This window comes from Scatophagus argus, chromosome 1, assembly GCF_020382885.2.
Source record: "Scatophagus argus isolate fScaArg1 chromosome 1, fScaArg1.pri, whole genome shotgun sequence".
NCBI classification, from domain to species: Eukaryota; Metazoa; Chordata; class Actinopteri; family Scatophagidae; genus Scatophagus; species Scatophagus argus.
In genome coordinates, this window is record NC_058493.1 from 27,954,007 (window position 1) to 27,969,007 (window position 15,001).

Genomic DNA, 15,001 nt, shown 5'->3' on the forward strand with positions numbered 1-15,001 from the left:
GAGAATGTGGTCTGGCACGTTTACAAAAGAAAAGAGAAGTTTTTCTTTCTGAGAACTGCTCAGCATGCAGACCTGAGGCGTATATAAAGGCGGCCCGGATCAGGACCCCACAGCAGACCAGCGCTGAACTTTAAAGGACTTTCATCCAGACAGAAGCTCGTCCGTCTCAGTCGGGGGAAACATGAAGACTCTGGTGACTCTCGTTCTCGTCGCTCTCATCTGCTTCCTGTGTCACAACTCTGAAGGTCAGTAAATCCACTTCACTTCACTCTGAGCTGTCAACCTCAGCTGCATTACTGAGTATTAAACGTGTGTGTGTTTGTGTCCACAGCTGCAGTCGCACCAAACGCTTTGTTTCAGCAATGCTGTCCGAAATGCGCTAAGATGCGGATTCCTAAGGAAAAGGTGAAGCACATGGCCAAGACCTCCAGTGACTGTAAGCTCAACGCCATCATGTAAGTACAGGAAGAAGATGCAATAGATGAACTGATCTTGCACTGAAAAGTTTGTGGACTAAACTATGTAAACAAAACTGTTTTATAATTAAACAGGGTACTTTTAAATTTACAAATAAAAAAGCACTGTTCATAAGACTGTTAAGTGTTAAAATAAATCAAACTAATTTCTACTGTGAGATTATTTAATCTCCAGCAATGCGTCATATTGTTTGAGGTTTTATCTATTTTGCATGCAGGTCTATCTATAGTAGCACAATGTGTAGTCATGTACTTGAGTAGTGCAGTATAGTATTAAAGAAAAAGTGCAATATTTACCTGCTGAAAATTTAAATACACAAGTTGTAGCCTGTAAAAACTTTTTAATGACTGATTAAGCAAGTCACTTAGTTCATATTCTTCAGAAAATCAGGCATAAACAAAAAAGATAATAATTATTATATTTTAATTACTTTGAATAATATTTCAGTCATCTTTAGTAGTTTAAGGAGGCTCCACTAGGGGGAGCTCTTTGATCACTGTACACGCAGGCCTGCTGGCTGGTACCAAGCACAATTTTAAACTCAGTTATCTCCATTTTCTGGTAAATTTCATATTTCCGTATCTACATTCCATTAGTAAGATAAAATAATGCAGTAATTGTTAATTCTATTGTGAAAAATCTTCTAAAAATGTAACTTTTGGTTTATTAAACTAATGGCTTCATGAACAAAGAGGCATTTATTTATTTAACCTTCCTTCACTGATGTAAAACACGGCAACAGAAGATGTAACGATGAAGCTGAAGCAGCAGCTGAAACTGAAGCTGCTTCAGCGTGAGCCTCATGACAGGACTGTTGGTCTTCAGATCCAATAAAAGAAATTAAATATTCAATATGAAGTAAAATTCCTCTGTGACTGACTGTGCTTACGTGATGATGACATGTGATCTCATTAGGCTCACCAGGTGAGCTCATGAGGCGACCAATGGGAGAGGAGACGAAGCTGAGATGACTTCTGATCTGAGCCTCTAACAGTCTCGTGTTGTGTCTTTCTTACAGAGTCAAGACTGTGTGCAATAAGACAATTTGTCTCGATGGCAACTTGGTTTGGGCGCAGAAGATGTTCAACGAATTTAAGGAAAAGCCATTCTCAACTATAAACACAACCTGTCACTGAACCTGTCAGAGAAACCACGAGAGGCCGTTTCCCCGTGGATCGGACTGATTACATGTAGATTATGTTCCTGACACGCCCATCACTGGATGATTGTACAGAATAATAACATCGTGACCTTGGAAGTTTAGGAAATTAAGTGAGTCTTGACTGATAGTACAGCTTAAGCTTTAAAGAGTTCAGACTGCAGCCAGATATTCTTCTGAAATACATGACTGAATTCATTTAAAGGGTTGTTTGATGCTCGGGTTTGTACAGTTGTGTAATTATTGAGTGTTTTAATTGATTAAATGTATGTTCTAAAAAGTGATTTAGTGTTCTGCTGTCTTCATTTTGAAAGCAACGAGAAGACCAACTCCTCTGTGTGCTCTGAGTGCTTCATTGACACCCTGACACCTTGATTATCCCTCTTACACCAAGGAAAAAAATAAAATAAAGATCATTAATTTAAATTTTTCTGTGTGTTGCAATCAGAATTTAAAGTTTTTCACAAGCCATAACTCAGTTTTCCTATTAAGGTCAAGGAGTCTGCAGTCAGCACATCATTTTAGAGCAGTGAGCAGACAGTTTGACTGGATGTATGCTGTGTAGACAAAAGTATTCGGACAGGGGCTGTTCCTCAAGGTTTGGGCTCGGCCCCTGACTTCCAGTGAAGGGAAATCTTAATGCTTCAGCACACCAAGACATTTTGGACAATGCTATGCTTCCAACTTTGTGGCAACAGTTTGTTGAAGGCCCTTTTCTATTCCAGCATGACTGTGCCCCAGTGCACAAAGCAAAGCTCCATAAAGACATGGTTGGATGAGTTTGGTGTGGAAGAACTTGACTGGCCCACACAGAGCCCTGACCTCAACCCCTGTTGAGCTGTTTGGTGCTGTGCAGGTGGTGGTTGCATAGTTTCTCAGGGTTATTGAAGTGATGTTACTGTGATCAGTTTTAATGTTTCCTACCTTGGAGCAAATGAGGGTTGAAAGTTTTTGTAGATTTTAAAATGAATACCTAAGTCGAGGCTACTGTTTAAAATAAGTGACGCGATGCTGATTTGTCATCTCCATCGTTTAACAGCTCAGTGAGGTCACATGCAAGTCAGTCGTGAAGTTTCCATCCTCGGTTTGAGTTGCAGTCTCCTCCGCGAGGACAGCAGGCAGCGCAGGTTGGAGAAAAGAACAAGTGACTGTTGGACTTTTCAATGTTTCCATTGTTTCTAGTTTGAGTGAATGTAACCGTGCCAGCAACAGTGTTTAAAGAAGTTCTGTGGCGACAGAGAGAAGCTCTTCAAAACACTCCATCTGCGTCTTCAAACTCAGTCACAACAGCAGATGTCAGGGTGAGGAGACTTTGCTCAGTTTCAACGTGATAAATCTTCCCTTTAGCAAATAAATCAGTGACTCTGTAAGAAAACTAAATGCTCTCTATTACGCCAGCTGAACGAAAGCTAACTGATGTCAGAAAAACACCACGATACCCCATAAACGTAAACTGTGATGAATAGACTGAAAATACGCAAGCAGCATGTGATGCTGTGATGTGATATTTCACTTAGATTGTTGAAGTAGAAGTTGAAATACATCTTCTGTCCTCCGCAGCATCCCCATGTGTATGCAGTAAATGTATTTCAGCTCTAGTAGCATTATGGGGTAAAGCAGGTACATGGGTGGCGTCCCTGCCAATCGTCTGCCATTATTCCACTGACCTACAGGTGGCGGTAACGTTCCAGCGAAGTGCCAGTAAACGTCGTCGTAAGCAATGCAGGTTTCGAACCTTTCAGTAAAATCAGTTCATGTAGGGTGAGCAGACCATTCATCCTGTGCAAACAGTTAAAAATACGAGCAAGAGAGTAAAATAGTTTATTTTGAAAGTGTACAAGCAGTGACGCTAGAGGAGCTACACAATCGTCAGAGCTGAGGATGAAAGTAATCTGCACATTAAAGGACTATGACAATACAAACTGTTGCCCACCATTTTTAAATCACACTTTCCAGACAGCCACTTATTCCCACCAAAAACAAAAATCACCCCGCACAGACGTGACGGTTGTGCTGTGTAATCCATCACAGTGGAGATGCTGTCACTTTGCGTCTGTGCTGACATCGTAGTTCACTGATCATGCAGCTTGGCAGAGCATGTGAGGAAGCGTTGGTGCCAGGAAGCCAGCGCTAATCCCAGCAAGCTAGCCTAACTAGCTTTCTGAATGGAGCACAAACACATGAATCTCCAAATATTGGATGTTGTAAAGGGTCAGATGGCTGAAACTGCCAAACAGCTAATGTTAACATGTTGAAAAATTCTACTATCAACGCTATACAACATGACGAGTGCTCATACGTCCATAGATGCCGACAATGGAAAAATGTACACGATAATTGCAGTAATATTTTAGTTTATATTTTCTAACACAAAAAGTGAGAATTGAGCTGACAAAGGTTCAGTCTGCGCTGCTGCAGGTATGTGCTGACATGAACAGAGCTTAATGGAATCTGATAAGTGATAGTTTGTTAAAAGCCTAAAGTGTGAATCCAGAATATGAACAAGCATAATTCACTGTACACGACAAAACAGTCTTCTGGAGTCGACGTTGTGATGTTGTTCTGTGGAGTTTGCGTTTGACTGCTCTCTTCCTGGTCCATCAGAAAGCTGTGGATGGAAGTGTGGACTCATGACTCCTGTTTGACATCAGTCTGTCGTTGTCTTCCTTGGACGCGGACGTGTGCTCATCTGGTGACAAATCGACTTTGGACCAACTGTCCTCGGACACGGCAGCCTCTTCCTCGTCTCGCTCCTCCTTCCACAGACGCTCATACTCTTGCTTGAGCTCCTGATAAGAGCGGGAGAAGGTGTGGAAGATGGATGTGGCGGGGAACGCCATGATGAGGATGCCACTCAGGATGCTGGTCAGCGCGACTATCTGTCCGGGGATGCTGCGTGGCACCATGTCGCCGTAGCCCACCGTCGTCATAGAGATGATAGCCCACCAGTAGGAGGCCGGGATGCTGCTGAAGCTGTGGTGGGGGTGCGTGGCGGCAAACGGCGCCAGTTCGCTCTCTGCCAGGTGAACCAGAGGCGAGAAGAGGGTCACGGCCACGCAGACGAACAGCAGCAGCAGGCCGAACTCCCTCATGCTGCGCTGCATGGTCAGACCTAAAGTCTGCAGGCCCAGAGAGTGGCGGGCCAGCCGCATGACGTACAGGATCCGCAGGGCCCGAAGCAGCCGCAGGATGAGACTCAGTTTGTCCAGATAGCCTCTGCCGGAACCCATGATGACATCCTCCTGCGACTCATCTCTGACATCGACGACCAAGGACACGTAGTACGGCAGGATGGCGATGGCGTCGATGATGTTGAGGGGACCACGAGCGAAGGCCAGCTTGCTCTGAGCGTTGACAAATCGCAGCACGAACTCCAAGGTGAACCACGCCACACAGATGGACTCCACCACGAACATGCTGTGACACCTCTGGGAGCACTCGCCCTGCAGACACAGAGACGCACCGTGATGAAAACACACCGAGCGTCTTCAAAGGGTCAATACACCATTTTCACAGGCGAAGATCGGTTTACTCGTCACTGCTGCTCGTACTCAGCTTTGAAAACGTCTCCTGTGGCTCTGGAGAAGCTTTCTAACATTTGAGAAGGTAATTGTGATATCGTCTTCGGGGTTAAATTACACTAGAGACCTTGAATGTTAAATAAAAAGCCTGCATTACGGACTGTTGGCATGGAGAATGTGGGCATCTGTCAGGCACAGAGCGGTTTGCTGAGAGAAGCTATTCAGTTGCATTATGGAAACGCAGGACTGAGCATTTCTGCAGTTTGACATGCTGTTCCATCCATTTGTCCAAACAAATCTGCAGCGTGCGTGATAACGCCTGCCAACCTGCTGAGTTACAGGATGTCTCAGGTCAACATTTTAAATGGCTTGCAGGTATCAAAGACAGCGAACGTTGAACACAGCTGAAGCTGCAGGTGAGCGGTGGAGGTGGAGGTGGAGGTAGAGGCGGGACTATTTACAACTTAGGCATTAAATTTGGCTGCATTGCAGATTATGGAGTAAAGTCTTTCTAGCGTTTTTGCTCATGAGCTCGAACTAAAATAAAACGTTTTCTACGTGGCTGAAAACTGTTCAGGACAAAAATAAATAAATAAAACAACTCACAAATAATGACTAAAACATTAAATGTTGCAGGATGTTTTTTTGTATCAAATGTCAAAGATGCTGTATTTGAATAACCTTTAAATAAGTTGCATCGTATTGTGAACTGTGATAACTGCCCAGTTTTTCTTAACATAGTTTCAACATGATGTTTCTCTTCAAAGTAAACCATTCACAGAAACAACACAACACTTAAATGATTTAAATACTACAGCTAATACAACATTCCATTCCAAAACTCTGTTGTAATGTGGAGTGGAAAAATCAATTTCCACTTCAGAGTCTTTGAATGACTGAATGATGGCAGAGAAGGAGAAAACAAGACCCTCTAATGAGGACTGGTCGTCACAAATAGGCTGACAACAAAAGTCGAAATTATAACCCCGTAAAACGCAGTCTTTTCGAACTGCACACAACAAGCCACTTAATGTTTACTGACAACAAAAGCCTGAAGGGCAGGTTTCATTGAGTGTTAAAATCAATACTTTTAATCTCGAGTTCTGTGTACTGTGTTACCAGAAGAAATAAAACTCCTGACGAAACGTGAATTAAGAAGTAGTAAGCAGGAAAAGAGAGTGAACTTGACCTGAACTTTCTGATTGGCAATGTGTTTATAACTTTTTGCATATATTTGACAATTTACTGTACATATCTGCATATTATAGTGGCTAAAGCTAATGTCTATCATAACATCCACGCAGATGGAACATAATAAGTGCATTTAGTCAACTGTACAACACAATGTTACAGTTAGCTTGCTTGCTAATGCCCCCTTTTCCAAAACAGGGATAGCTTAGCATTAACAACTGTGTACAACAGACCTCAGGGTTGGTAGTCGTGTCTTTTTTAGCACCTTTTCAACATGAATAACACAAGAGCAAAAGTGTAAGATGTGAATTAAATAACTAAACAATTAAACCCTATTTGTCTTGATTGGTGCATACATAGAACGTAAGAATGAGTAACATATAATAATAGAATGAAAAATTATATAAAATAAGTCAAATAAATATGGTAAATATGGTAAAATAAATATGGTTATGTATCTATGATAAACAACGTCAAAAAGAAGTCCTATGGATGTCTGGTTACTGCTAAATATGAGCACGGTGGGCTGCTGTCCCTGATGTTGATCGGCCTGTCAAGCTGAATAGAAGCTAGTTAAACCAGCTGGCCGACGTTCAGCTTCAGATGTTTGCCAGAAAAACAAAACTGAATAACAAAGCTGGTTTCCAGACTTTAAAAGGAATCTTGGCTTTGCTGATGTTTGTTCAGCCCAAATCTCATCAATAATGAAACAGATGAAAAATATTTTTTCCAGCTTCTGGACTTTACATGTGTGCGATTTGATTTTCTTGTCTTGCTTTGTCCAATTGGCTGCACACACACACACACACACACATCAGGCAGAAATCGATCCACCATCTCCAGCTCAGGAACATAATCACATAGTTCAGTTCTTTTCTCTGACAGTTAGTTATATAATCAATTGCACAGCCTGTCTGCCTCTGTTCACTCAGACAATAATCTATGATTTCACAGTCACGTTAGCAAAAGCACTTTGGTCTCCTCACACCTCACTGCGTTACAGCCTGTCCTGCCTTTTTACACATCAACTAGTTACTTTGATTCATATTCATCTATTTCTATTCATTTCATTGATTTGTTCATTTTATTTGTACAGGCCAGCTTTTATTTTATTCTCAGCAGTAATTATGGACTGTTCTCTGAAGAAAAAACAACAATTTAAATCATTATCAAATAAGATTACTGAAGATAACTTTATTGCTTCCATGTAAGGAAACAAGAATTACAATTTGCTTTGTAATTTGAGTCACGTTTTGTTTGTTATGCTACAGTGTTTTTGAGTTTAATGATGTGATTTAATGTCTTCCTCTTGTATTTAGAATTTTCTATAAAACAAGCTCTTTCCCGATCTCTGATTGTTTTAGATTAGCAGCATTTGAAGCAGTTCAGCGTATCTGAAGAAGTTGATGCACTTGTGGTTTTGGCTTGTATCCTTATGGTTGAATGCACTCATTCTAAAACCTGAGCTAAATAAATGTAATGTATGTACTGTATGTAATGTAATGTCAGCTTTTCATTGTCTCCATACTCACCCTGGTCTCTTCATCTCTGAGGTCCGGCATGGTGCTGATGCACAGGCTGATGACGGTGACCAGCACCATGACGACAGAGAGGCAGGCGAACATCTTCCCGGCCAGCCCTGACTGAGGGTTTTCCACCACTTCTCGCAGCATCCAGGTCAGTCTCCGATAGCCTTTTTCAGCCCGTATGGTGCTTTTCTTTAGCATCACCCTCTTCTGCCTCCACTCCTCTTCTTTGCGCTCTCGCTCTGCCACCTCCTCCACACGGGTGATCATGCGACGACGACAACAGCGCTCCATGTGGCCCAGGTCCACACCCCAGTAGTCAAGCTCGTCGTGCAGCGACACGGCACACAGTTCCCGAAGCAGACGCAGTTTGCCCGCAGCCAGGAAGTTGAGGATGACCCTGAAGGCTGTCGGGTTTCGGTCAAAAAAGTATTCCTTGCACGTTTCATCATAGTCGTCGCAGAGCCGTGCGATCTCCTCAGGGGTGGTGCAGAAGCGCAGCCGTCCAAGGCGACTCTGGGGGAACTGCTCCAAGGTGCTCCAAGGGAAGGTGTACCGGTTGCCCCCGACATTGATGAGAACCTGCAGGGTGTGGTCAACCACATACGAGGCCTTGGGGTCCCGAAGCAGCTGGGCTCGCTGGAAGTAAACCCCCTTTATGGTCTCGGTCTCCGGGATCTCAGTGAAGAAGCGGTCGAGGCTGCTGTCGTCACTGCTGATCGAGTAGGTGCTGAAGTCATGGTTGGCATTACTGATGATGGGCATGATGGCCTCGGAATGTGTGACAGGATGGAAGAGATCTTTACAGGAGCTGAGAAGGAGGTCCTACAGAGAAGCTCTGATGACAAAGAGTAAATAAAATAGTGAACAAATCTCTTGTACTTGTGAAACTGTCTTTTCTATGAATAAAATCTACATTTCATATGGAGTGCCACAAGGCCTTATCCTGGGTCCTCAGCTTTATGTTAAGAGATGAGACAGAACTCTGCACAGCTGTTGATCCTGAACGCTTGAGTGCACCTTGTAAACGACATCCCTGAAATCAAATGACGTTTGATCCAAAAATCTTCTAAATTTGACACAAAACAGAAATGCTCGTTTCAGTAGCAGTTGACCTTTTTGCAGTTAAGGCGTCCCGTGAACAGCTGGGGTCTGGCAGGGAAAAGGTTTTTTGGACTGCAGGAGTTTTTTTTGTTGCAGTACTACATTACATTATATTCAGCTCTGTTAATCCATGCTTTCCTGTTGATTCATTCATAAACCAGTTAAGAGTTAGCATCACATTTTGTCCAGTGGGCTGTTTGAAATCTTCAATAATGAATGTAGTTCACCAATAAAACAAAACAAAACAGATCCTGACACTCCGGTTTTAGCCCTGACACCTTTCTGTGATGGCTTCACACCCGTTCACACCTTGATTCATGTGACTGTGACGACTCTCACATGACTGCTGTATGACCCTGAAAACTCTCACGGTGTGAACAACCCAGAGAGGTTAAAATGTCTCTGACTACAGCCTCTGTTCTGTGGACAGTCTGTCTTCAACCTGACATCCACAGGCAGGTTTTTAATGCTCACAGATCACTGATGACACGCGAAGACACACCAAAAGCTCAGACGGTTGATTGATTTTTATAAGAACACATTTTCTCTCTTACCTCGTGGGTTTTTGTCTTGTTCCAAAAATCAGCAGCAACGTCTCTTAATTTATTAGATGTTACTGTTGCATTTAAACTGCTAAAAGACCTCAGATGTGCCCAAATTGTGTTACTCTTCCATTCCAGGTCAAAATCATTCCTCTGTTCATGTGAGTAGGACTGAACTATGATTGAAACTATTCCATTGATAAAGATCTGCACTGATCGATACCACAACAGATGCGTTTTCTCGTTGGTGTGGTTGTTGCAGCATCTTGAACCTTCCTGGCGGAGCTTGTCTCCACACACCAGCAGCTGTGTTGCTTGGTTTAGTTAATGCAGTAACAGTGGTACAGTACAGCACAGAATGAATGTCCAATAAAAAGAAAAGCTTCAAGAAAGATGTAGAATTACATTCACATTAAACTTCTCTGCATACTGCCTTTGAGCTCTTTAGAAAGATCTTAATTTTTCCATCAATGAGTATCAATAAATAAACAAAATTAGCTTCCAGTATATACTGGTCAGGTCACTAAATATTTGTAGATTTTCAAAATGATCACAAATCTACATATGTTTTATTTTGCAAAGCTTATCCGTCCCCACACCAACTTTTAGGAAATTATATAATCATAGAGATGATGGATCTACTGTGTGTCCATATTAAATAAATAAACAAATACATTTTCAATATAGTCATACTGGTATCTGCTACACTGACCTGCATGGAAATATAAAACAGTGACCTTCGAATGAGATTCTGCAGATTTTTATTTTTTCCATGACATTTTTGACGACGAGATTTACGCATTAATCTGACATATTATCAAGTAAATCCAGTATTATTCTTCAGGAAAGCAGATCTTACGTTTAAAAAAGAAAAAGTATCACCATCGAAATACAAGACAATTGATGAGATGATTATATTTTGTGCCTTTATTCTGAATCTGCAAAGCTAACGTCAGTGATTAAAAGAATTCAGTAAAATGTACAAAGTTTGCCTCTTTGATGCGGTGGAATATTGTGTCAAGTAATTGAGTTTATATTTAAGCACTGAGTAAATGTACTCAGAGAGTCTTTACACGCATTTAACTGCAAACAACAATTAGAAGAGCCGTTTAATAATTAAAGAGAAAAACCTGTTATCAAATGCCTTTCAAAGGTTATATTATATTACATTATAGCTATCGTATTATTATTTATTACATTATTACACGTTATATTTTGCTATACGTATTTTTCCTGTGTAATAAAATGTGAGTAAAAGTTTAAAATAAACCCAATAACGGAGTGTCTCACCTTAAAGGGCGCAGGTGGGCAGCCGCAGCTCTTTAATGTCTCTCTTGTCCGCCCTCAACATTCTCTCATCTGTTGCTGTAATGAAGACGCTTCTCACCAATTAAGCCGTAATTGCATAATTGCTCTTGTCATGAAAGCGACCATCAGCCGGCTCACGCGTCAGCCCGACGAGCGGCGGGAGGCGCAGGACTCGTCTTACAGTTCACAGATCCGCTCTGAAGTTTCGGGGCTGGCGTGTGTCTGTGCACCATCACCGGTGTGCACACGTCGCCTCTCCGGCAGCTTCGGAGTTGGAGGGAATTAAATTAAAATGATTTGTTGTTCGTGCACAGCTCGCCGCTCCGTTTCCATTGGTCCCCGCAGCAGCCGAGCACAGAACAAACGCGATTACCTAACGGCGGTGCCCTCCCGAAACCTGCTGCTGTATTCTCATCTGTGTTTGACAGCAGGGCCATCATCCTCCTCCTCCTCCTCCTCCTCCTCCGCCTCCACCTCTTTACACCCTCCCCTCCCTCCACCTCCCATCTCCAGCTCCCTCTTCTTCTACACTGTAAAAAACGACGTGAAAGCAGTTCAGCCCAGAAGCAGACTACTCAGACCTGCCAAGTGAAGGCAGCAGTAGGCCCTAAACCAAACTGTGTTGTTGGGCGACCTGTAAGCAAAATGTGGGATCTGCTGTTTCAGTCACCAAAAGTAAAAGCAGCCACTCATTATGAGGCCTAATTTCTACCAGCGGCGGTGTCAATTTCCCCACTGTGGGATTAATAAAGGATTATCTAACATTTACTTCTAAGCAGCATTTTAATGAAGGTGATGGAGGTACAGCTAGTTTTTGTACACAGGCAGGTGGTCTATCACAGGACAGCCATGCTAACTGTGAGCTGCTATCAACATGCAAAATGCTAACACGCTGATGTTTAACAGGTGTAGCCCTTTTTCTTTTTTACTGTGATGTTACCTTCTTAGTTTAGCATGTTAGCAAACATACCCAAAATAAAAATGCTAACATGCTAATATTCAGCAAGTATAACCATAAAGTCTTAATTTGGTTTGTTAAGTAGTTAGCATGTCAGGCTAACATACTGACAATGAAAATGGCCGGCTGATGGGAAGTGCTGGAAGAAACGTGATGATGTCAAACGTTTGCAGATTAGAGCTGTCTGTTTGGACTGAAGAGTCTCCATGAAGACTCTTCAGTCCAAACTGGAGTCCACTGAAAAGCTTTTGTTTAAAATCAGCTAAAGCCTGATTGACAAAGTTTGTGCAGGCTGACATCCAAACGCAGAGAGGATTAATAAAAAACCACAGAAGATAAAACACAGATCCTCAGTCTGTCTGCATCTCACACACACACACACACACACACACACACACACACACACTGTTATGTCACTCATGCTTTGGTTTGCTGCTTTACAAGAAGCAGGTGGTTGTTTCCATCCATCTAATAACCAATACATCAGCCGCTGTGACGGTGACATCCTCGCTTTTACCACGTGACCTCTGTAAAATAAATGTTTGCTCCGTCCAATGTGGATTTATGTCCTGTTTATTTCCTGTTTATAGTTTGTAGCACAGCGTGTGCGTTACACACAGCTTCGCTCGAGTGTTTGGGTGTGTTTTGTGTGCCTGTTTATCTTGTTTGGCTAAGTTGTGGTGAGGACTCAGTCTGTCAGTGTTTTTGCATGAAAACTTTGCGGCTCAAATTTAGTGCGTGGTATGGTGTCCGTGTTACTTCACTGAACGGCGGCAAAAGCCACAGAAACAATCACAAACTGATAATTCAGTCACAAATTAAAGGCTGGGAGACATTAACCTCATGCCTGCTGGTTGTGTAGACTCACTTTGTGCTGAACTGTACGTGACAGCTTGGACGACAACCGACTGAACGCAGTACTGAATGTGCTGACTGTAGTGTGTACATATAGATAACAACCAGATAAATATATAACAAAGGTATTTTAAGATAAACCAATGCTGACGCCCTCCTCGTCTGTCAGCTTGCTCTCAGGGGGGAGCAGGAAGATGATCAGTCTTGCTTGCCTCCATGTTGAATTGTGGCTGCGCTCCTCTGTAACTCCGTGGACCAGTACAATCCAGTTCATCTACGCTAAGATGAGAGTGAATTGTAATGAGACAACCTCTTGACCCTCCAGCTGATGAATATCAGGGATTACATGATAATCCACAAGCAGGAGGGAGGCAGAGGGACAGGAAACCAGAGAGCATGCTGGGACGCTACGAGCTTGCTGGGAAATATGCTGCGAAGAATCAGTCGTGACAGTTACTGTCCTTTCACATGTTGGAATATTTTATTATTGTCTTATTAGTACTTTTACTTAAGTAAAGGATCTGACTTTGTCCGTCACTGCATATGCTCCTATAAAATACTTCCATACGTATATATAAAAAATCAAGTTCTGTTGTTTTTTTTATTTGTTTACTTGTCATCAAAATGTCAAAACACAGTCATTTAGGTCATCTACGCAAGCAACCTTGCAACATTACAACTCATATTTACATTTACTTAAGTGGCGCCCCCTAGTGGTTGTGGCAAAAGAGGAAGTCGGGTGAGTAGTAAGAAGAGCAACAAAGTCCACATAGGGAGGAGGTTCAGGTGGTGGATCAACCACAGGACTCTCACCCAGGAGGCAGCTCATGTCCCATACAAACCAGATACTGATTTATTTTAACATATGTATTTAACTTAACATACATCGTGTATATAACTTATGTAGCTGAAACATTTCTTTGAACCCAAAACATGATCTTGTCCTAAAACTAACCAAGCAGTTTTGGTGCCTAAACTTAGCCGGATTGTGAGTATTTCACAACAGTAACGGAGTAACCACATGTTTGTTCCGTACGAATGTTGCTGCTACCCTGGAACGGTCATGTTTGGAGAACGGCCATGCAGTGTATTTTGTTCTGGGAGACAGCACCAAATGACCAACTCTGTCATCCACAGGAGGACATGTTGGAAAACATGCACCATTTTCTAAGAGTAAACATTAAGGGAGCTTGTGAAAGTTAGCAAACTCACTCCTCATATACGTCTCCCAGCTGGTGTCAGACTATTGCCTCTAGAGGTACAAAGTGGTATTACAGACAGGACGAACCAGGGCTAGCTGGTTAGCATGCTAACCTTAGCGTAGTATATCTGTGAAACACAATACGTAGATGTAACGTCAGTACTGGTAGTAATTTTTTGAATATTTTAAATCCTGCCCATAGCCAACTTCTGTCCCCTCACTTTCCACAGTGGATGTTTCAGTGAGAAACCACTTCCTGTTTCAAGCAGGATCTCCCCGACTAAGGAAACATGTTTTTATTGTTTTGTTGCTGTTGGGGTGTAGTCCTCTATTCACAGAGTTTCAGAACAGTGGACCGATGAAGACGACTGCCAGCCTTTCATTTCATTTTGTTTGGAAACCTTAAGCCTCTTTTGCAACTTAATTTCCTGATGGCGCTGAGGGTTAACATGGTTCAGTGGAATCTCTCTCACAGAAGAAATTAAACCAAACTCCTGGGGAATTGCGCTGCTCTCTTAATTTGTGCCGAATCGCCAGGGGACCCGTGCAGCAGGGCAACTGATAACTCACCCTTGATTCAGCACAAACATCCTCTCTAACACTCGTTAATTAACCCCCGCCTCAAATCCCAGCCTTATCAGTTCTACCAAAGTCTGCTTTAGAATGCTGCTGAACTGTATTTTATTAATACGGCCTGTCAGAATGAGCTTTGCTTCATTAAGCATTAAGGCTTTGTGCTCTTCCTGTCTGTCTCCTGTTTCCCATAATGGAATGAAGAACGAGAGGAAGTCCGTGGAGCGTCGATGGAGGAAACCCTCAGAAAGGAATCATATTATATAGGCCAGGTGTCCTTTTACAGTTACTGACGAGCTGCCCTCCGAGCCCCCGCCTCATCTTACAAGCTGCTTGACCCTGGACAGAAGACATCTTCACCAGAGAGCATCCTACTGTCAACAACGTGTGCCTGTCGAACGTCTTAAAGAAGAACAAAAACACTTTTCTCCTTTACCTCTTGTGGTCTTAGTGCAGGTAGTTTTGGTTTTATGTGTCAAGGCTCTGAAAGTAACCAGCACAACTTGCAGTAAATATACTTTACTCGAGTATTTCCTTATATATTTAATCATTCTTCTACTTTACTAGATTTCAGAGGGAAATATTG

At 42.5% G+C, this 15,001-nt stretch overlaps 2 protein-coding genes across 2 annotated transcripts; one reads left to right on the forward strand and one right to left on the reverse strand.

Annotated features, from left to right (window-relative positions):
• The first annotated feature begins 96 nt into the window (after window positions 1-96).
• LOC124069467 (C-C motif chemokine 17-like) lies at window positions 97-2,003 on the forward strand. The gene is made up of 3 exons (XM_046409064.1): window positions 97-245; window positions 332-455; window positions 1,496-2,003. Exons 1-3 carry the CDS (start codon window positions 182-184, stop codon window positions 1,611-1,613), a joined length of 306 nt encoding a protein of 101 aa, XP_046265020.1. The 5' UTR covers window positions 97-181; the 3' UTR covers window positions 1,614-2,003.
• A 1,441-nt stretch (window positions 2,004-3,444) lies between these two features.
• Window positions 3,445-11,264, reverse strand: LOC124063210 (potassium voltage-gated channel subfamily G member 4-like). Its single transcript, XM_046396628.1, has 3 exons — window positions 10,811-11,264; window positions 7,881-8,712; window positions 3,445-5,079 (listed from the first exon to the last, which is right to left on the reverse strand). The coding sequence occupies exons 2-3, from the start codon at window positions 8,637-8,639 to the stop codon at window positions 4,237-4,239; spliced, it is 1,602 nt and encodes a 533-aa protein (XP_046252584.1). The 5' UTR covers window positions 8,640-8,712; window positions 10,811-11,264; the 3' UTR covers window positions 3,445-4,236.
• Window positions 11,265-15,001: the final 3,737 nt, after the last annotated feature.